This window comes from Erigeron canadensis, chromosome 2 (assembly GCF_010389155.1).
Source record: "Erigeron canadensis isolate Cc75 chromosome 2, C_canadensis_v1, whole genome shotgun sequence".
NCBI lineage: Eukaryota > Viridiplantae > Streptophyta > Magnoliopsida > Asterales > Asteraceae > Erigeron > Erigeron canadensis.
In genome coordinates this window covers 7,370,069-7,394,883 of record NC_057762.1, presented here as the reverse complement: position 1 = coordinate 7,394,883, position 24,815 = coordinate 7,370,069, and the positions used below count along the sequence as shown (strand labels likewise).

General features: G+C 31.9%; 2 protein-coding genes and 1 non-coding gene across 3 annotated transcripts; 1 reads left to right on the top strand and 2 right to left on the bottom strand.

Moving 5' to 3' along the window:
• The first annotated feature begins 2,817 nt into the window (after nt 1–2,817).
• Nucleotides 2,818–6,973, top strand: LOC122588412 (glycerol-3-phosphate dehydrogenase [NAD(+)]). The gene is made up of 11 exons (XM_043760520.1): nt 2,818–3,122; nt 3,230–3,306; nt 3,402–3,474; nt 4,225–4,442; nt 4,514–4,621; nt 4,910–4,973; nt 5,064–5,101; nt 5,192–5,312; nt 5,409–5,463; nt 5,538–5,586; nt 6,394–6,973. Exons 1-11 carry the CDS (start codon nt 2,966–2,968, stop codon nt 6,574–6,576), a joined length of 1,143 nt encoding a protein of 380 aa, XP_043616455.1. The 5' UTR covers nt 2,818–2,965; the 3' UTR covers nt 6,577–6,973.
• Nucleotides 6,974–7,142: 169 nt separating this feature from the next.
• TRNAT-UGU lies at nt 7,143–7,214 on the bottom strand. Its single transcript has one exon. It is a non-coding gene; the product is annotated as a tRNA-Thr (tRNA).
• A 610-nt stretch (nt 7,215–7,824) lies between these two features.
• Nucleotides 7,825–8,712, bottom strand: LOC122589010. The gene has a single exon (XM_043761239.1). It carries the CDS (start codon nt 8,652–8,654, stop codon nt 7,845–7,847), a length of 810 nt encoding a protein of 269 aa, XP_043617174.1. The 5' UTR covers nt 8,655–8,712; the 3' UTR covers nt 7,825–7,844.
• Between the last annotated feature and the right edge of the window lie 16,103 nt (nt 8,713–24,815).

The following is a 24,815-nucleotide window of genomic DNA, read 5'->3' as shown; positions in this document are numbered from 1 at the left end:
TTTTTATAACTTCACCCTTTTTAGTGTGAATATAGTTAGTGTGACAAACTTTTATAAATTGTTCACGCTAACTAAAAGTATGCATAATTACGATATTAATTGTAGTGTTATATATATGTTTTGAGCTTCATATAAATATCTAAAGAAAATGATAAATTCTCCTGACCAAGCACGGGTTTGAGCCCCTCTAATGCTTTTTATTTATTTTCAACAATAACAATAGAGATGTTATAAATAAATATAATATGCATAGGTGTCTGCTTATGTGTCAACTTTTGAGATACCAACAACGTATGAATGCCACGTAGGAAAAAGATGGTGTGACAAACAAAGAGGTATGTCACATATGCGTTTTGAGATAAAGAATTATATATATAGAGATAGAGGTATATAATAATATATAATATCTATATACATTAAATAAAAATAGGTAAAATGATGGTTATTTTGTTTAATAAGTTAAAAAAGAAACATAAATTTAACTGGATGTATTAAGTTTAAGTTCTTAATCATTAAGTCAATTAAGTAAAAATGAAACCGAGCCTAAATTTAATATCCATTGATTAATTAAGTTAATGTAGATTTGAAAAATGAAAATTATAGATTTAGTTTAATTGTGGACTATGGATATAACAAATGAATGATAACGTGGTGTTATATCATGCTAATTGCTAAGGAATTATAACTAATGTGGGCCGCGAATTTTTGAACAAACACTTTCCTAGATCGAATGGTTTTGCCAAGTTTATATCTCATAGCAAATGTGGGTTCGACTCTCGCGTATAACAATTTTTACACCTTTTAACTTAAGCTTTAATATTATATGGCGTATTAGGTGGCAGCCATGTGTCGAGTTCATAACCAAAATAATATGAAGACAACACGTAGGAAAAAAATGACGTGGCGAGTTCAGAGACATGCTACGTATGCGCTTTGAGATAGAGAATTATATATATAGAGAGATTAGAATAATACTACAATACCATCTAATGTTTTTGAATAAAGCGTATAAGGAAACATCAAAAATCAATCATTTAGGCCGACTTGTTTTTGTCGCGTTTAAGTTGCGATCATTAACAAAAAGTGAAATTCGTGAGCAAATGGTTCCGGCCCAACTTTAGCAGCCACCTCAGGGATCCCAAAAAGGCTCCATAATCTCTACTTGCCCAGCAGATGCAGCTGTCCATCCATCTAGACTCTGGAAACAAAAATCATTGTTATTATTGAGACCAACGTTTAAATTGGAATAAAATTTAATACAAAAATAATGTTTTATGGTTTTTGACTATACATGTGTCGTGAAAAAAACTATTGAAGTATGGCCAGTAAGCTCAACCATCTTAACCATTGAGGGGTAGTTCCACATAGTCAACTGGTGATCGGATTCAACATCATTGTTCAAAATCTGGTCCACCCAACTATACATTTTACACAAGCTAGAAACAGTTGAACTTATCGTTGAATACATCAAATGGAAATCCAACCTATTTACTAATGAATAGGCTGAATCCTAAAAAGTTGAATAATTGAAAGTCAAAAACCTTCTCCTTTAGTAACATATATATAGAGATTGATATTACCTTTTAGGACCATGACTCAGGAACCTCCTTCGCGTGTAACAATTTGGTGACCATCAAATAACTAAACATCAAAAAAATTAATCAATAAAAAGGATTAAATATTCCAATCCAAAGATTAGTTATAATCATTTAGATAGATAAGATGAGTGGAGAAGATCAAAAAGATTAATAACAATCAAATTAAAGAAAAACGTACCTCATATAGAAGATAAATGTAAAAATTCAATTAAATTTCCATAAAATGTCTCTATCCAAAAATTGGTCATAACCAAAAAATTTAATAATAAATCAAAATAAAATACAAACCTGGAGTAATAATGTTTGACTCTTTCAATCCTTAAAAAACAAAAAAAAAAAATAGTAACAGATTAAATGAAAATTACTTAGATATGCAATTATATAGATTTCAATTGTTTTTGAGGAATTGTTTGAAAAGACATAAAGAAGCACAGTAAAACAAATAAAACAATAGGTTTCTCTTAACTAAAAATCATTGTGCATCATGAAAATTATCGTGCATCAATTGCTTCGTGAACTTTCATGTATCAACTTAACCATGATCTAATATTTGAACTAGAACTCAAATTAATAAGATCTGGGTTTCTGGAGATTTTATATCCAAAGTGATATTGCATGTTTTCTTTGGCTGTCTACCGTAGCAGATTTGCATATAAAAATCGAAGTAAAACATAAAGGGTTGTTTAAAGAGGGACACCATAAGTTTGATCGTTAACATTGAACTTTGAATTGCTTTAGCATCCTTTGTACCATATGTCTTCTCACCTTTATTAACATCGATAAATAAAAACGATAAACTTTTCATATGTCCACCATTTAACATCAATAAATCTTTATACAACATAAATAATCAACATCAAGAAAATTTAATATATCATTGTAAAGAAATATGAGAATGTCAATTATGAAGACATCAAGAATTTACTACTCATGCAACATCAAGAATTTACTACTCATGCAACATCTAGTTGTAAATTATAGATTTAGAGTTATAACATCAATTATGAAAAGAGATTATTTTAGTTTTAGAGTTGTTCCATAAATTTTTCATTTTCATTTTTTTTTATATATTAATAACAATGATTAAAAAAGTAATAAGACTGTAAGAAAAATTCAAATGTTCCATAAAATGTTCGGTATAGAAGACATCGCCCCAAATCTTTGTACCATTGTAGAACACAACTTGAAACTTGCAAAAAAAGAAATTTAAAAAAAAAACACATTGAAACTGTCGACAATTACGTGTCTGTCTTCTCCGCCCAAACCCCACCTCCTTCCTCATTTTATATCTCTCTCATTCCCCACCTTCTTTTCATATATAAATAAATTCTATATCTATCTATATATCTCTATATATATATCCCTTAATGGCTCCCGTTAATAACAATGTACAAATGAACAACAATAATGACAATGAAAACCCAAGTCCGAAATTCAAGGTTACAATTGTCGGAAGTGGGAATTGGGGAAGTGTTGCTTCTAAGCTCATTGCTTCAAATACTCTCAAATTATCTTCTTTTCATGGTAACATTATTCTCATTATTTTTTATTATATTTTCTTTTGATTTCTTGAAACCCCATATAATGTTTGATCTTGGAATGTATATATATATATATTTATATATGTATAGATGAAGTGAAGATGTGGGTGTTTGAAGAGATATTGCCAAGTGGTGAAAAACTTACAGATGTCATCAATACTACCAATGTAATCAATCAAATCCTATATTTTATCTTATTTTTTTATTTGGGAATTTTTTATTATTATTATTATTTTTTTTCATTTGTGGGATTATTTAACAGGAAAATGTGAAGTATTTACCTGGGATTAAGCTTGGGTGTAATGTTGTTGCTGACCCAGATCTTGAAAATGCAGGTATATTACACCATTTATCATTATAGTCATGTTTATCATGATCAACCTGCCCGAAAATAAAGGACCTACATCCCAAATTATTAGTGTATATGCCCTGTTTATAATTCTTGAAATCGGAAAACTTTAAACTTTATCTTTCCTTTTGTAATAGTAGTCGATGGACCTTAATTGTTTACATGGTGGATTTTTCTTGGGTTCTTTTGGATAGAATAACGACGTACTTTTACGTTTGTTACAATAAGGGAACTTAATAGTTTGTAGGTCACCGGGACTATGAAATTTGTTTTTGAGTAAACTTTTGTGCATTTTGTAATTGGATGAGCTAAATTTTATCGATGATGTAAATGTAACGTTAACTATGTGCGTGATGATGTGATCATGATCATCTTTTGCCTACATGTGTTTCCGACGACTAAATAGGAGCGAGACAAATTATTAGTCTTAATACTTAAATTTAGCAACGTTAAAATAGATGATCACGTCATCACAAATTTAGCGAATCCCGGTCATTTGGTTAAAAATGCCAAAAGTTCAATCAGAGCCTACTTTTAATGTCTCTCATAGTCTCATGGGCACGGCCCAAAAGTTGAAAAGTTTCCCTAATTGGGAAAAATGAAAAGCATGTTATTATATACACAAAAGCCAACCCAGTTTTCTTTATTCAATTGTAATATAGGATTTTTTTTATTTGCCACTCTAAAAGAGTTAGTGTTGTATACTTGTATGTAATTTATATGAGTAATGTTGCAGTGAGGGATGCAAACATGTTGGTGTTTGTAACCCCACATCAGTTTATGGAGGGAATATGCAAGAGATTAGTTGGAAAGATTAGGAGCGATGCTCAAGCCATCTCTTTGATCAAAGGAATGGAGGTCAAGAAGGAAGGTCCTTGTATGATCTCCACACTAATTTCACAACAACTAGGTGTTAATTGTTGTGTTCTTATGGGTGCTAACATCGCTAACGAGGTGATGTTTGACTAAATTGTTTAAGAAAAAACAAAGTTTAAAATCATATATGCCTAATTATATATGAGCAGATTGCAGTGGAGAAATTTAGCGAAGCAACTGTAGGGTATAGAGGAAATAGAGAGATTGCAGAAAGATGGGTGCAGTTATTCAGCACTCCTTACTTCATGGTCTCACCTGTGAGTAAAACTTATTGATTACCGAGTTATTTAGGCTTATTTAGATTTGAATGCTCCTTTTGAAAGTGATTATGTGATCGTAACTAACAACCAAATATATATCAATTACCCATAGTAAAATGTAATGTGTGTGATGATAGACAATCAGATAATAATAGGTAGAAGTAGGTTACCCAAACACTCGATAATCACTTTCAAACGCACATCCAAACCCCGTTAGTCATAGACTTGTGGTTATTATATGTGAAACTAGATGATAAGAAAGCTTCTGTATATCTTCAAATACAGTGTCAAGATGTGGAGGGAGTTGAATTATGCGGGACTTTGAAAAATGTTGTTGCAATAGCAGCAGGTTCGTTCTTATGACGTTTTCTGCATATATTTTCCATCTCGATAATGATAATAGTTTAAGGGTTTTGATGGGTTCGTTCATTCTTTCTAGGGTTTGTGGATGGATTGGACATGGGAAATAATACCAAGGTAAATGCAGAAGCTTGTAAAATTTAGAATTAATCATTTAATCTCAATAAATAAAGTTAACCGTCTTGATTATTTTTATGTTGATTCCAGGCTGCAATAATGAGAATTGGGTTGAGAGAGATGAAAGCCTTTTCAAAACTCTTGTTCTCTTCGGTTAAAGATACCACCTTTTTTGAAAGCTGTGGTGTTGCTGATCTTATAACAACTTGCTGTAAGCATGCATGATTTCGCCCATCTTTTCTGTTTGTTTGTTGTTTCTGTTGAGTTTTACTTGTAGCTTCAGAGTTGATTGATTATGGTATGGCAGTGGGAGGACGAAACAGGAAATGCGCAGAGGCTTTTGCTAAGAATGGTGGAAAAAGGTTTGTTTTTGCGCAATTAACATATAACCCAAGAACGTTTTTGATCATTTTTAGGTCTTTGGTATGATCTGCAGGTCTTTTGACGATCTTGAAGCTGAGATGCTGCAGGGACAAAAGTTACAGGTATGTTTATGACCTGTAGAAAAGATTTTGCTAGACCACTCAGCTATAACCATTTCAAAAGATGCCACCAAACCATGCAATCGCGGTTCATTTATACCAAATATAGCGACAGTGTCCACAAGGAAGATAATACCATGCTTTGTATGACTCAAGTGCTTGATACCTTAGTGGTCAAAGCAGAAAACGAAAATTTAAAAAATAGGATAACCAACACTAGGGGAAAGTCTGTGGTTGTGAAGAGGGGTGGTGGTTGAAGTTGTATGATACAGTTTGTCAGTTTATCAATACATGAACCTGTCCTACATCACTGGTTAGTAAGCAATCAAGTTACAAGTTAGAAGGTCTAGGCATATTATGAGTGTTTGAGTCTTTGCCTTCAAGAAAAAACAAATCATCTGGTGATTTTAAAGTTTAAAACTTAATTGAAGGATTTATTTTGTCATTTCACTATTTTCCAATAAAATCTTTCCCAGGTTTGGTTTTTGTATTGTGCGTTAGCCACCTTTAGAGTTGCTTTGTATTATAACTAGAACACCAACATTTCCACGAAATGAAAACTCTAGATGACATACAAAATTACAAATCATTATCTTATAAATCCAGTTAAGATGCAGGTCCTAGGTATCCTAATTCCACCTATTTCAACCTTACGACACATATATAGGTCATACACAACACAGTAATAGCTCAAGAAACCTGTTATAGATATGTCTTGCTGAATCAACTTTGTTGATTTGAACTATAAAACATAACACGTTTATATTCTATCTGAATCGCTGAATACACTTTTAAACTTTCATTTTTAAGGGGGTTTCGACAGCCAAAGAAGTTTATGAGGTCTTGAAACACAAGGGATGGTTGGAGATGTTTCCCTTGTTCACAACAGTTCATGAGATTTGTACTGGCCGTCTGCCACCAACTGCCATCGTGGAGTACAGTGAACACGCCCCAAAGTTTCCACCTGTGGTTGGCCCAACTTCATTCCAATGACTTATACAACTATCAACAAAGTAACACATACTCTAATTTTGAAATGTAATCTTGAAGTTGTTTCGAATAGTTCGGGTTTTTTTTTTTATGCATTTGGTGAATCAAAATGTTGAAAAGTGTTTCAACATAAGAAATATTACCAAAATGCACTTAAATCTGGAAAGCTTCTTTTGGTCTTTCCCCTGTTCCATTATAAACACATTTTCAAATTGAGAAAATGGAGTATGTGGCTGTTAGACAAACAAGCTTGAGTGTAGAACCCCTCACATACTAATTTTTTTAATATATCTATAAATGCTCGGCCGCTTTTTATGGATTTAAAAAAACAAGATGTGAGGGGTTTTACATTCAAGCTTGGGTGTCTAACAATTAAATAAACCCTAACCCCTTTCAAATTTGTTGGTGATCATAATTATAGTATCTTCTGTATCAAATTGTCATGTTAAGTGCTTTTACTTTTTTGTACGACATAAATAAATATGGTCAGAAAAATGATCAAAATATTGCTTAATGTTATGCTCCCAATTCAGTGAATGAAAAAAACAAATAAAAAAAACCCAAAAATATGCCCCCATGCAGGATCGAACTACAGACCTCCAGTTTACAAGACTGGCGCTCTACCACTGAGCTATAGGGGCTTTGTTGCTTTTCTCAAGGGATTTCAAATATTTCACTGATTAGTACACTAATCATCAACACAGTTCACAAGGTGTTTTGACCGAATGATTGTTTAGAGCTTCATAAGATCTACAATATAAGTTTTTGAGATAGGAAAACATGAGCTATTGGTTTCTGTAATACTAAATTCTATGCTTTATACACTTGTAACATAGTTGGGTTTCCGGTAGTACCCTTTAACCATGCCCGCTATTAGTGTAGCGCGACCATCCCTGGGAGTTACCCCATGACTCATGCCGCTGTACACATCCGTAATCATATTAGCTCATACAAGTGTAGACGCTACGCGCTTCTGAAATTTGCATATAGCTTAATCTGAAATCTATTATGTGTGGAGTAAATTTCATCGACAGAAAATGGCTTATGATGCTAAAGTCATTAATACTTTTTAGAGTTAAACAATTAACAATACCATAGTCAAGTATTAATCATTTTTAGGGGATTGAAATTTATAGGGAACAATAATCTGAGATGTTATATCAAGTTCAAATCAGCAATCTTGCCATTAAGCTCATTTATTTATTACCTCAACAAAATGAATAATCTTATGTGTATATATGCAAGACTTTATAACAACACAAAATCATTGATCATTCATATATAGGTTTGAAGTTCTTATACGATATAACAGCATAAAAAGGATCTGATCCAGACAACAATCCCAAAAACCCTTTGATCACACCTAAAGGCGACCGATCCACCTTCCCATCGTTTAGTTTTCGCACCAATTCTGGCTCAGTGAACCCCTGAACACATTGAAAATATTGAACCACCAACTGCACTCTACTATACCCCGTCCCTTCTCTCCACGCACCAATCGCCTTTTCGTAGAACATTCTATTACTAAAACTCACTATAAACACTCCACCAGGCCTCAAAACCCGAAACACCTCAGCAAAAACCTTTTCGGGCTCTTGGAGATATTGAACACTAACTGTACATAACACTGCATCAAAACTTGCATCATCAAATTCAAACTTTTGATCTTGGTTAAGATCTTTAACCACGAAATACTCGAGTATTGGATTCTTTGCTAGCTCTTGTGCATTGAGCCCATGTCCTACTACCTTCTTGTAGTTGACTTCTTTTGGAAGGTGGCTAACCCATGAGCTCATGAGGTCAAGAATTTCAAACTCGGGCCTTAATCGCTCTCGATACAGGCCCGTTAACGTATCGAGGAAGTCGTTATCGACATGGGTTACAAATCTTGGAAATGCATAGAAGTCTCTATCAGAAGTAATGTTGAACTTGGTTCTGCCTTCTTTTGTAAGAACCATACGTTTGATGTTGCCAGCTGATGATGAGGCACAACATTGAAGTTTTGTGTTAAAGATGGTTGATGTTGGTTTGGGAGTTGGGTTCCATTTGAATGGTTTCAGGGTTGGTTGAAGGGTGTTCATTTGGTTGGTTAGTTTTTTTTTTTTTTGTTGAGAAGCTTTCTTGTGTCCAATGAAAACAAGATCATGGATAAGGGAACTTTTTAGAAAAAAAAAAACAATTATATTATTTACACATTTTTAGTGGCCATGTTGAAATGGGTTATATGATTCATATCAAATGGGCTTAAATGGGTTGAAAGTTTTAGTCCATTTTCCTTATTTTTTTTAAAAGGTGAATTTCACTATAAATTTCGTATCGCGATTCAGCAGCGAGAGGTTTAGCATACGTTGTCTAAACCGGGTCCACGCTAGAGGCTCCCTCGAAGTATAAATGCCTATTTCAAATATCCGATGGGGGAAAAAACCCCTGACTAATTCGCCCGAAGGCACGACGATCAATAGGGATAAACCCTGTCCGTCATACTTAAACCTGGGTATAACCAAGTCAGACCCTCATAAAGGGACTTAATTCCTATGTCCTTCCTAAGGCTTGAACACAAGATCACATGTAAGGGGAATGTTCTTTCAACCATTGAGTTAAAGCTCAAGAACATTTTTATACTTTGTTATAATATTTATATTCTCATTACAAAGTCAAATTAAAAGTTATGAATTTTATACTTTCGTATGATCGTATCAAACCATTATGTCTAAAGTACTGTAACATTGTGTGATCCGACTTGTTTACGTATGGTGCCTTTAAAAAAAAAAACAATAGCAAATGTAATTGCTACACATATGTTAGTTTTTCGTTTTAGTTTAACTATAAGTTTGTTTACTCGACAATTATGAACCCGTTTAATGATGTTGCCATGTAGTTCAATTTGTTTTGTTTGTAACTTTGTATGAAGTCGCTTTTAACATAAAATCTGTACGTATCATCACGTCTTAAAAATCTAGTATATGTATATATCTAAAAAAGGATTGGTCACGTACATTAAATATAAAAGAAAAAAGTGAGTGTATGGTTGTCATGTACCTAAGTTAGGTATAGAACCACTCACATACTAATTTTTTAATATTTTGAATAAATAATGGGCCCTCATATATTTTATGAATTAAAAAAACACGATGTGAGAGGTTTTCATACCCAAGCTAGGTACATTACAACCAAAAATACTAGTTCGGGTCTTAGTTTATATGTCCATTAAGTAGCAATCACGTGGATGCAAAAGTTGTCGTACGTACATAACGATAACGATACATGAAAAAAAAGCATTCCACAAGGTAATAAAAGGTACAAAGCGAAGAATAAAAAATTTAAAAGACACGTTTAGATGCAGGTATGCGGTAACTTGAAATTCAAAATGATTAAAAAACTTTTTTAAAAAAAAAACAAGTAACCAAGCTGCTGATTTAGCAACCTAGCGGCCAGTATTTATTTCAGGGGTAATATGTAATTGGAAGCAAAATTTAGTGAAAAAATCATAAAATTTAAAAAGTTTATTACAGGGGGCTAATATATAAAAAGAATAAAAAAGTTTAGTGGTAAAATCATAAAGGTTAAAAAGTCTACTATCTTTATCTTTATATATATACTAAAAGACAACTGTCACTAATCACAGCTTTCAATTTTATTAAATTGAACATTGATGATGTCATAATTATAACTATAATTTACAATTTACGGATATGTATATTCATACGAATAGATCTATTAATTATATGAAAAACTAATTCCTAATATGGATAATGTAGACCTAAAGTAATTATCTATATCATATGATAAAACTTATCCAAATACACGTACAAAGATTAAATTAGAAAACGCTTGACATAGTATAAAAGATACAATGCTTATGTTATCAAAAATTGTTTTGTAGTTGCAACATCTAATTTTTAAGTACGAATAATTACAAAAACTATTGTGTACAAAAAAAATATGAAATATGAAATACACTATATGATGGTGTACCCACCGTCACTCAGGATAAAGCATTACCCTATGAAGGCTAAAAGGTCACCTAGGGTATCACATAACTCGGGTTAAAGAAGATAAACATGAAAACATACGATCATATCACTTCCTTAAATAAGGGAGATCGTTACCAAAGATAAGAAACACGTAGGAGACTTATTCTCCACGAAAAACTACTATAAAAGGGGGAAAACCTTAGATCATTATCAATATACTCATTACGAGAAAAACCCTAAAACACATACTAGATCTCCGGGAAAAAACCTAAGAGATCTGGACACATCTAAACCGGTGTACAAGGGAGAAAAACTCCTACCAACAGGAAATCGCCGTCCAATCCATCAAACACTTCCAAACCCCTTAACCTAATTAGCTGTATAAACACTATACGCGTTCAATCGTTTAAAATTATATATGTTTAATTTTATTTTACCTACAATTTTTGAGTTACATGGGAAAGCATCTTAAGCTAATAAAAGCAACAAAAATCTGATAAATAAAGTAAACAAATATTATGAAAAAAAAAAATACAAAAGATGAAATACAACATAAGCTTTCAATGGTTTAATATTATATTTATTTAAATTTGATTTTATACCTACAAGTTTTAAATCTTTATATATCAAAGACTACAATTACTTAATAGCTTATTAATCAATCACAGCTCTTAAACAATTTTTTATATCTTAAAAATGTCATAAACAGTCAGTGTATTTAACACGGCATACTAAAAGACAACTGACCTAATTTCAATTGACCAATCACAACTCTCAATTTCTCAAAATTAATTGATTCAACACATGTCTAAATTAATTTACACTTTTTGGTTTTCCATCATCAATTTTCACTTTAACCCAATTTACAAATAATTAATATTGTATTGCACAATGTCTATCTAATAGCAAAATATAGATAAAAATTAGAAATGTTACAACATTTGGATTAATACGAATTAACATTTATATCAAAACTTATTTATATTATTAATTGTAATTAAACTAATTATTGTAATATTGTTGTTAGTTGATAATCATTTTAATAATTGGAATCAAACTAATTTAAGATACAAATACTTCTTATGTAAACCGGGTCTTACAAATAAAATCACAACACCTAAAATCATTAAAAACCTCATGCTACATTTATTGTTCTTATCAACCATGACTAATAAAAATAAAATTACTTTTTTAAAAACATCAATGAGAACTCAGTCAATTGTATAATCAAGGTTAAGATATTGCTTTTTTGGAAAAGTTTGTATAAAAGAAACCTCGCTACACCATTCAGGCTTGATATGATATAGCATTCACTTTTTACATTTGAATATTTTAATTTTTATTTAAGTATATTTTTACATTTAACATATAAGTATTATTTTGTTTCATATACTAATTCTTATATTGATAATATTGTTAAACCCGTATATTTGATACGGGTCTAAAATCTAGTAGATAAGTAAACATTAATTATTATATAGGTTTTAAATAAAATAAAACAAATATTAATGTAAAACAAATAAAATAATATGTTTCTCTTCATTGAAATCACCATACATCATGAAAATCATCGTGCATCAATTGTTTCGTGAATCTTTGTACATCAATTTAATCATGATTTAAGGATCAAGATCTTGTCTTATTTATTTTACTTTTAATATTTATTTTATAATATCTAACCCCTTGTTATATATATATATATATATATATAATTGGTGTTGAGAAATGGCTAATTTTTACAAGTTGAGATACTACCCTAGCTTAAAAGTTTGACACCTATCTCATAACTTTTTCACATAAAATATTTGTACACTATAATCTAATATTTAACGTCATTTTCCAGTGATTTTGGCTCCTCACTCTTTCTTTATCAACCAGTACAATCGAGCCCCGTATTTGCGAGACGTAAATTTTCGTTTTGAAATGACTGTGTTTGTTTTAGAGTATTTAGGTTAAACTTCTAACCGCCTAATTAAAAACCATTCTGTCATAGATAGTTTGTTTCAAATATATATATTCATTTAATGGCAGAACCATATATATTCATTTAATGGCAGAACCACATATATTCATTTAATGGCAGAACCACATTAGCTTTTATCAGAGTGTCGTGGAGTGTTAATTATTTTGATTACATTTTGTTATTTATGATGTGTCCTATATATGTTAGCTTAAAACTTTTACCATATGAAATATATATTTATTCGACGCAATACCACAAACGCATCTAAAAGTTTATAGTATCGAATACATATATTTAATATGCACAAAGAAAAAAGTCGAATGAAAGGTTTGAATATACTGATTGAAATCACAAATAAGAAAGTGCGTAAAAACCAAATATGGGCACATAACGTTACGGAATATGACAATTAAAAAGTTGCAATATACTGTTTGAAAACCAAACGGAAAAAAAGTTTGAAATAAACAAATAAGTAACTAGTAATAAAAAGCTCAAATGGGATGCGATGTGACAAAATCCAAATAATGATAATGTTACGGGATATAAACATAAAAAAGTTACAATATATTGTTTGAGAACCTAAAAGGAAAAAAAGTGTGAAAAAGATCAATAAATAACCCATAATAAAAAGATCAGACGGGCAAAGTTTTACACGTGCATGAATAGCAACTCTATTCATCCTTTATTCCTCTTAATATTTATATATAATAAATGTAAATGTGTGACAACCGTCATCTGAGCGTTTTCCTGAATTACTTTTCCGATCATTTTTAGTGGTTTCGTTTATGTATGCCATTACTCTTTAAGACTTTATCATGGAATAAATGAATTTATGTTTGATTCGGGCTTTATGAGCATCTAGACTTTAGAAAAACTGTACGTGGACTCGAGAACAGGAAGAATACTAGTTGTCTTGTGGAAATGTCAAATTAAGTGAAATACTTAAAGTTTAATCAATTAAAGATTTAATTAATAAATATGATGATATTTATATCCGTTAGAAAGCTATTAAAAAGTTACATTAAAATGTGTCAACAAAATAAATTAACGAGTCTCGGGTTTTGTGAATTGGTCGAATTAAAAGAGTTTTAGTGAGGTCAAAGGGTGGTCAAAATCGGTCAAAGGGGGAGTAGGACCATCACACCTCTCCCTCTTTTCTCTTTATTCCCAGCCGCCCCCTTCTCTTCTCCCCCTCTCTTTTGCAGCCGACCACCACACAACCACCACGAACCACTATCAAATCTTCATCTTTCCTTCACTTTTCTTTTAGATTTGGGTAAGTTTTGGTTAAATCGATGCACTGTGATGTTTGTTCATCTTGAGAATCATGAATTTCATACACTTTATGTATGAATCGGCTATGGATGCATATATATATATCCGAAAATCTTCACATCTATAGCCACAAATCGATCTTTGAATGTGTATATATGTAAATCGGTTATATTTCTTTTCCCTTAAAATCCGAAAATCTTTACAAATATATGTATTTAAACCCGTTTTTCTTGAGATTTGCTCATATATATATATATATATATTTTTCGGATTGTGTTCGAGTATTTATATCTTTAAATCCGATTTCTTTGACAAAATACATATGTTTTCGATTGTATATGAGTATATGTATATGTATATATATGCGAAATCCTTTAGATCCGAGATGTTTGAGCCAAATACCTTTGAGATCCGAAATATTTTCATAAATATATATGTATTTCGGTTGTCTAAGTGTTTATGTGTAACCATGGATCCGAAAACCCTTCGATCCGGAATCTTTTGATCCGAAAACTTTTAATTCGATTACTTTGTATCCGAAAACTTCATCTTGTGTGGATTTGGAGCTTGTTCTTTGTATTTCGGGTCACATAGGTGTATATACATCGAAATATTGTTCAAAACCGTGGCTATATATATATTTTCGGGTTGTTCTTGGCTAGATCTATCATAGGTCCGAATTGTTTAGTGATTTTTGGTCTTGAATCGATTTGTAATTCATCCTTGTTACCGAATCTGGTGTTGTTCTTGATTTTCTGTCGGTCATACTTGGTCAAACCGGCCGATTCAAACTTTTTAGCTTCTAAAAGTTGTTTTGGGTATAAAAATTTGTTTAGATCTAATTTTGGGACTCGTTTTCTCGTCGGTCAACTGCCGGTCAACGCCGGTCAAAGGCAGATTCATAACTTATCCATTTTGGTCTTTTTGATAAATTATTTGGACTTTTGACTAAAATTTGGATTAAAGTTGGATTTAAGTCAAAATTAAAGTTTTAGTATTTTTAGTCAAAATTAAATCCTTGGTTAAAATTGAATTAAAGAATAATTTATTATATATGTATATAATGAATAATTTTATTATGGACATATGACTATATATATATATATGTGGGGTTGGGTATTGTAAAACAACTATTAAAGTAAAACAAATAAGATAAGATCCTGACCCTTAGATCATAGTTAAATTGATGCACGAAGATTCACGAAGCAATTGATGTATGATGATATTTATGATGCACGGTGATTTCCACTAATGTAAAACCTATTGTTTTATTTGTTTTACTTTAATACTTGTTTTATTTTACCTAAGATTTATATATATATATTATACTATATATATATCTAAAAAGACTTATAAGGACTAAATAAATTATACATATGTATAATAATAATCGACGACTTATCGGACTTTACATATTTTATAATGACATTCCATATAAATATTTGACAAGATATAAACATTACGAATGTGACATTATTAAAAGAAGCATTTTACATGGGCGATTTATAAGAACAATAAGACTATTATAAATATTATGACATTTGACGAGACATAATGGCATTCCCTAAGACACTAGTATAAGACATGGACTTGTGCAGTTAATTAAGTTCTTATGGAGTGACTTGTGAACAATGTAGGACTGTTGGGCAGAAAGTGAGCTTGTTTCGAGTGTATCTGACTGTTCGTGTTCTTGTTCGTTGATCTAGGGTATTTATACTTGTGCTGCTTTCAGGTAAGTTTCGTAGCCCCTCTTTTTACATGTTTTGGGGTGAAAAGTATACTTTTTCTTTTTAAACAGTTTTGTCGATTTTTTATTTATTTATGTTCAGTATTGAGCCTGTGCGTATAGAGTTACTTATGCCATTTGACGTGCTTTTGTCTTGTAGTATGTATGTGATTATGTGTTTGTTGTTGTGCTTAATGTTGTGCATAATTGACGTGATTTTTGTATGTATTGGAGACTTGAGACTTTGGACTAAGGCAGGTACCGTGAGGCCGGACTTTGAGACATTGAGTCATTTGGACTTATTATGGCGTAGCTCTGTTCGTTATATATTGAACTATTACTTGTTTAGACTTAAAAGTATCGACAAAAGACTTATTTCTTTTACTAGACTTTTGACATAAACCTACGAACTCACCAACCTTTGTGTTGATACATTTTAGTATACTTTTCAGGTGCTCAGGCTAATTAGGGATAAAGACTGCTATGCTAGGTTGAACTTCGGAGATTAGTGCTCCTTATTAATTGTCAGACTTTAAGGCTACATGTCTTGGATTATTTCTTTTGAGCTTGGTTGTAATAAGCTATTTTAGCACTGTCATGACTTGAACTTATATTTTCAGGAATATATTTATTATATTCTATTTCATTTAGCAATATCTATGTAATTCCATGTCGTGTTGTACTTTTCATGACACCTCATGTTTCCGCCAACGGTGGGGTGTTACAAAATGTATATTTCATATTGAATTACCACTAGTTAATTAACCCGGGTTCAACCCGGGCATACTAATATGTTCATCATTGAAATTACAAGAATATTAATCGGGCCTATTCCTAAATACCTATGTGATAACTTACGAAAACGTACATTTTTTAGGTTTTAATAATCAAAATGCATATAGCTATCTTCAAGTTTTTTTGTATCAAACATACTTATTGTGCGGAAACAACAAACATAAATATATTACTCATAACCTTTGAATAATATACCATATGTTTCAAATAAATATATTTAACTTATTAACCCGTATAATATGTAAACAACTGTTATGATAAATCTATTTAGATAATAAAAATTTAAAAGATTATAAATAATAATAATAAGAAGAATAAAATAAAATTTAAGAAGGAAAGTGTTTTATGACATCACAAATAAGTTTTAAAAAAAAAACAAATCTCTAAGAAAAATTATAGAGATGACAAATAAACTATTTTTTAAAAATACTTATGTCATAACAACTTGTTTTATATAATATAGAGATATGTTTAATATTTCTATGTGTACACTTATGAGTTATGACAGTCTAACAAAATAATCTTTGATAAAAGTAGAATTATAAATACTATCAAATAAGCATTTAATATAAATCCAAGGGTAAACATGTGGCTTAAACTATATGTATTTTTGACGATAATTTTAGTACGAATGAGGTAAATCACTTTCAAAAGTAACATAAAGATTCATGATTAAAGAAATCGTTTGATGATAATTTCTTTTACTTATCAACAAAGTATGTACCAGTGGCGGCCATGAGAATTTTAACACCCCGGCCGAGCAAAAAAAAATATACCCTAAACTTTAGCCGAATTCAAATATATAAAAAATTTTGTTTATAAACGATAACTAGCATTATAACAAAAAATTATATATACATAATACAATCATAATTTTAGAGTTACATACCATAGTAGCTACTTATTTATCCGATGATCCGTGAAGCTCTCCCAGCATTCTTCATAGCAAATTGGTTAATTAGCTCTTCACAATTTATGTTCTCTAAGATTTCGTTCTCGATAGCTATCATGGTCGATCCACTAAGTTTTTCTAGAGACATTGTTGATCGTAAATAATATTTCAATAACATCAACTTAGAAAAACTCTTTTCTGCAGATGCAACTATGACTGGAATAGTCAACAATATTTCGTATGCAATGGTTGCATTTGGAAAATAACCAACCTTTTTCAAACGCTTAAAACATCTGTAGGGTTGTGAAGTTCATCAATTTGTGACGTGTCAAATAACTTCAACTCCATATAAAGTTCATCAACATCAATATCCGATCTTTCTTCAAACCTGAATGCATTTTCAAAAAGGTGGCATGACAACTTAAGCTCTTTATCTTCAATTCCCCTCAAGTTATGTGGAAACAAAAAACCAAACAATTTCTCATACTCTTTGAATTGCTCAAATCTTATCTCAATTGAAGAACGAGCTTGATCAACAATGTATAAGAAATAATTGACTTTAAAGTTTTCTTCGGGTGTTGTAACATCTCAAACTTTCCGTGTTTGACTATTTGACCTTCCGTTAGTTAACGTTAGGTTCGTTAGGTTATATGTCCTATGTGATTAAATGATTTAATGCTTATATGTTTAATGTGCAATAATATGAATGTGATGTTTAATGAAAGTAATCAAAGCGACGTTAAGTAATTAGGTGCTTGTTAGTGTGTTAAGACTCCCGGTAGAAAGATAAGCTAAGAAAGTTAAGTTTAGAACTTGAGGGGTCCTAAGTGTAAGATTTGTAATGGGTGGCCAGGGATTAGAGGGCAATTAGGAAGCCCTAATTTCCACAAATCTGCTGTAACGTGTGTGTGAGAAAAGCCCTAGCCAATCCCCTTCCCTCTCCAAGCAAAGATTCATTCGTTTCGTGCCATTTCGATCAAGGATTGTTTAGATCTTGAGTCCCCTACGTCAAGTGCAGGTAATATAGATGATTTCCCTTGATTTGTGATCATATGATTCAACCTTATGGATTTAATTCAGTTCTTAGTGTTTGAAGTATGGATGGGGGTTGTTGATTATCATTTGTGATTAATTAATCGAGTTTCGATAGTAAGAATGGTTGTTTAATGTGACCTAATGATCCATTTTTGTTAACAACTCGTTCATGGAGTAATTGATGGGGCTAAATTATCAATTAGGTCTTAAAAGAGTCTTCTTTTTGGTATAAAACCCGTTTTTGGAGAAAATGACAAAAAGAGACTAACTACCTTGGGTAATAGTCTAGAAATAGACAAAAGTTGAGAATAGACAAAAGGAGACTAACTACCTGGGGTAATAGTCTAGAAATAGACAAAAGTTGAGAATAGACAAAAAGAGACTAACTACCTAGGACAATATGTAATAGTCAAAAAGGGACTATTATCTGGAGTGATGGTAATTATAGAGAATGTGACACGTATTTAGACTGTAGGTCAGTTTAGTTTCATTATACTCATAAATCGGTCCTATGTTGATTATAGGTAGTCGAGAATACTTGCAAAGCTCGGTAACTTACGTTATCATTTGTTGTACGCTTCTACGAGGTAAGATACACTATTTTGACACGCTGAGGGTTCAACAAAAGCATGGTTTTCGTATTATGACTTCCTTAACGGTATTTTGTTACTTATAAGTATTCGGGAGTACACGGGAGGTTATATGGGCTATGCAAATGACCAATGAGGCCTGAAATGCAGTCCCAACGATATGTGATGTTGTCTTATGAAATGAAATGCAATGTCTTATGATGAATTGATTTATGAAACTTGTTGATGAGTATTGAAATGTGCATGTTTGTATGGCTTGTTCATCTAGTTCACTAGACTCTTTAAGTTGCCATGTCACGTGCACGTTTAAGGGCCCAAACGTAAAGATGTATAAATGTGATGATTGTTTAGGTTGTGTAAACACCTAAACTATATGTGATGTGAAATCGAGCTCGTAAATTTAACGTGAAAGTGTTAAGCTTAACCTGTACTTGCCCTAGCCTGGTTAAGTGCGTTGATGTGGTTCCTTGCAACGAGGTATAACGTGAAGAGTAATACGGGAGGTCTTACCAGCCCCATTGTCATTGAACATACGGATTACTCCTGGAATTGGCTTGCCATTCCTTAACGACATTGATGGACAACCGTAAGGTGTGTTTATCTAGTCGGGTGTGACTTCAGTTACACTTAAATGATGTTATGATGTGTTATGTGATGATGTTAAAGATGTTTATGCACAATTAGGGTGACCTATTTTGTATGAAAGATGATGAATGAGATGATATGTGATGATATGTAATGATATGTATTCTAATGTTGCAAAACGATCTTTATAACGTTTTAATTGGACAAATGCTTTCTAAACCTTGTGTATTCTTACTTAGCTAATTCGTTAGCTAACACTTGTTTCTTGAAATGTGTTATCCCATCAGGTTTAGCAAGCTAAAGGTCGTTGATGAAATAAGGAGAGACATGGGTAGATAGCAAGTGATGATGACATTAGTTTACCCATAGTTGCTACTCCATCTAGACTTTGATTTATGTTTTTGCGATTTTCAGATTTGGAATGTTTGATGATTGGTTGCTTTATGTTGGGTGATCAATGGGTTTCCATTAGACTTATTCAATGATGTGATGAGTAACACCTTTTGAAAGAATAAACCAAACTGAATTTTTCTGGTTTGGACTTTTAAACGTTTTTCCACTTTCTTTGACACCGTTAGATGAAAAAATTTGGAAATCCATATTTTTAAATGTTGGTTGTTACAAGTGTAAATGAAGTTTCTTGGCTACTTGAACTCTCAAGTCTCACCAAACTGTTTTTTCCTTGAATTACACGCTTTTGTGGAAATATCGGATCAATACCCAATTCACTAGCAATCTCCTTTGCTTCTTCAATAGCTTTTGAATACCCCGTTTCTCTATAATCTTTGAAATATTGAATCAACCTGTTTATTTCTTTAATAGCAACATATCGAGATGCATATCCTTCAACTGTAACTTCTTAATCACTATTGATAATTGATACCAGGTCACAATTGATACCACAAACTTTCTTTTATTTACATACTTAGTACCTAAAGTATTATATATTTACATTTTAGATATTAATTAAGATGAAATCAAATATATACTTATATTATAACACATCTTTTAACATATTATACATTTTATACATAATATATATATATATATATAAATTTCAGAAAATTATGTCCTCTAAAAATTTATGCCTCAGCCGGGAATCGGGTTTGCACACCCTCTAGGCCTCCACAGGTATGTACCGTTCAACCAACATGAGTCGTCATCATGTGACAAGGATTATAAAGTGTTAATTATGATAGTAAAATCATGTCAAATTAATATGAGTACATTTATCATGTGATAGGATATAAACTTTAGATTAAATTACAAAAAAAAAACCACTGGGCTAAACCCCAGTGGCTAGGGTTGTTTCACTAAACCTGCTATGCGGGGCCCCGGGGGATTTTACTCCAAGGTCTCGAGTTCGAGCCTTGGTAGGTTCTCCTCGACGGTATTTTCCAGTTAAGGAGGTGGTATGCTGAGAAAGGATATTTAAGATCCGTTTAGTGTGGGACCCTTTCGTTGTGCGATTAGCACACATCATACGCGTCTGAGGTAAAATTCACTTGTCAAAAAAAAAAATTAAATTACAAAAATCTTACCCGTGGTTTGTTCACTATATCATTAACCATCCCTCACTGATAGTTTTTTCATTATTCGTTTCTAAAATGGTAAAGAAGTTACATAAATCGTTTATCCTCAAACTAAGATGATAAATATGTCTTTTTGGATATTATTTTTTTCCATTTTATAACACTAAACATGAATTTCTTTTAGAATAACGAATCGGTAGTTAATAATTAGCATTCGAGAGATCAAAGGTAACATTCAATTGGGCAATATGGATTAAACATTTTTTCTTATAAACTGTTTATATTATAAAAACATCCTTTTCTTTGTAACACCCCGCTAAAGCGGAATATACGGGATGCATAGATAAGCACGATTGCACACTGTACAAGTTCCAACACAGCCATTAATATAATTAAAGAACAGAAATACGATTGTTATTACAGAACATAAATGAACTTAGAATAGTCAATATTTGGAAGACAGAACAATTGTCTTTTAAGAACAAAACTTGAACTGATGTAGCAAGGAAGGTCTTCATAGTTCCAGAACTTGTACGCTCGAACAATCGCCAAAAGGATGGGCTTAGAAAGGAAGACTCCTATGCTAAAGAACTATGAACCTAGCCTGAAAAGCATGTAAGTTCAAAAGGTCAACTACAAAAGTAGTTGGTGAGATTCACATAATGTACTTTTAGTTTACATATACGTATATATGTATAATAAGAACATGATCATAAGTTTTGTACGTCGAACCAATGTACTTTGTAATAATAAGAACAAGATCAAGATCTGCACGTTGAACATATGTACTTTATGATAGTAAGAACTAGGTCAAGAACTGCACTTTGAACATAAGTACTTTATAATAGTATGAATTAGGTCAAGAACTGCACTTTGAACATAAGCACTTTATAATAGTATGAATTAGGTCAAGAACTGCACTTAGAACATATGCACTTTATAATAGTATGAACCAGGTTAAGAACTGCACTTAGAACATAAGCACTTTATAATAGTATGAACTGAACAAGAACATATAATGAACTTTTAGGTATAAGTTGTCACTGCTAAACCGATTGGCCAGAACTGAACTTTAATGTAATAGTATGCTCATATAGCTCAAGTACTTTAAATAAGATCTATGTCAGAACAATGACATGAACAAGAACAAGTAATATGCATCCTCCTGAACTATGGAGAATGAGGGTGGGCTTACCCTATACAGAGCTGTCCATAATTACCTACGGTTCATTCCCTGAACTGTGGGATATGAATTGATAGCAGTGAACAAGAACTGAACAAGTACATGTACGAACTAGAACATAATGAAGATCAAGTACAGTAGTATAGATGTATTTAAGATCCTGCCCATTCAGGACTCAAATACTCTTTTAAACAGTTTAATAATCATATCATAAGTAGTTCAAGATCATAATGTAGTACTTAAGATAGTTCAAGAACATAAGTACTAGTACAAAATAGTTTTCATGCTTTTCAATCCCCGATAAAGAACTTTGAACAAATGTACGAAAGGGGGATTAGTGAACTCACAGTGATCTGGTACAAGCACAAGTAGTATTAGCACAGAGAACAAGCACAAAGATAAATAAATATATCTATCGCAATCCAAGCACGTCTTGATGGATGCCTAAGTACATATTGATCATAAATAAGTACATATATTAGTTCATGTGATTAATTAATCACTGAAATGTCCTTGATGAACTGATGATTTGGTCCCTTGAAGTTCTTTGAACGTTTTGACTCAAAAGAGTTTTAAATGAACTTTTAGTACATGAACTGGACTCGAACTGAACGTCTTTGAACTCACACATAAGTACATATCGTGTTAATGAGTTGAACATGTCTTTAATAATGAACTTTAGCCTTTAAAACTTGATTTAATTGTTTATAGAAATCGTACTTTGATATTCAAGATAGAACATGTCTTAAATGTACTTAATTAGGGTTTGCACTTTGTACGTTGTCTTATATCGACTTATGAACTAGATTTGATGTTAATGAATAGCCTTTAATGTGTTTAATCGAATGATTATGATGTTATGAACTGATTTGGTGTTAAATGATCAAGTATGGTGTGTTAAAGAACAAGTACATGTTGTTTCATAATTGAACCAAGTCGTCCTAGGGTTTGGAAGTACTCAAGATCGTCCCATGGACTTGTCAAGATCGTTTTGGGTATTTCAGATTCAAGATCGTCCTAGCCATAGAGGCACAAGATCGTCCTAGGGGCTACAAGATCGTCCTAGGAACTAAGAACTCAAGATCGTCTTAGGAGACAATGGTTCAAGATCGTTTTGAAGGAACAAGCTCAAGATTGTCTTAATTGTCTAGTACAAGATCGTTTTAAGGAACAAGGACTCAAAGTCGTCCTAATGGACATGAACAAAGTCGTCCCAAGTGTTCAAGGACAAGAACAAGTCATAAGATCAATTGATTGAACAATTGTTTGAGCTAAACCAATCCAAAGGATCGATTACCCATTATACGTACCAACAACACCACAACACCACACGAGATCGAATTGAACATGAACCATAGAACATTGAGCTGCCTAGGACGATCTTGGGGACCAAGATCGTCCCTCCCAAGACCGTCCCAAGTGCCAAACGGGCTGAACAGGGCTATGAACATCACACCAAGATTTAGATCGATTCCGGGACTTGTTAGAACATAGAACCAGTACATATATGCACAATAACATTAACCATTAACACTTTTAACGATTTCAAGACCATCTATAACATGAACAAGGTGTGGCACATCAAGAACAAGTTTCCTTTCATTTTCAAAAATGGGTTTTGAAGATTAAAGCATGTTATGACCCAAATTTGTTCACACAAATGATACTACACATTTAGACACAAACCCATTGATCATTAACACGATTTCATATCAAAATTGGACCAAATCATCAAGAACATAAAGTTGAAAAAGTACACTTTTAATTTGATCAAAAACTCATAATTTGTTGTTGTTACCTGAGATTTGATTCCAGAAATATGTTTTGATTATCACAAGGATGCTAAAAGTACAAATGATTTTGGTTTAACAACACAAAATCAAATGATGAATTTAGTGTGTGAAAATGTGGCTGCATTATGTGTTTCTAGAGTGAGAAAGAAAAAAGGAGAAGATGGAGTATGTTTGTTTCTCCCTCAAGGGTTCTCTTCCTTTTCTTCATATATATTACCATAATAAATGAACTCCATAAATGCAAGGACCATTTGCGAACATTTTGAACTAGAACTTTAATGAACATGAACGTTTATGAACCGAACTTTAATATTTCATTGCACATAATTATGAACTCGTCATATCAATCAAGATTTAAGATCAAATTGACCTTCATATAAGCACATAATTGAGGTCTAAAGCACGTCAAGAACTTAATCAAATTGAACTATCTGGCCGTTCAAGTGGCGAAAGTACGTTTCAAGAACTTAATTAGAACATTTCTAAAACGGTTGTTACATTCTTTATATCATTTTCTTTATTTTATAAAAACATCCTTTTCTTTACATCCTCTTTACATAAATTATAAAGAATCATTTCTAATTTTAGATTGTAAATTTTTACAAGTTGAAATACCACCCTAGGACTGGCTTAAAGTTTGAAACCTATCTCATAACTTTGACCCATCAAATATTTGTACATTATAATCTAACTAGCTAATTTATTCAGGTTCAATCCAGACATACTAATAAACATTTATAAAAACGTATCTTCGCCACTGAAGTTGCGAAAATCCAACGGCACTCATAACCTTGAAATATTATTTCTTATAATTAGCTTATTAACCCACATAATATACGAATAACTTGAAAATCTATTATGATAAAATTATTTAGATGATAGAACTTAAAGATCATGTA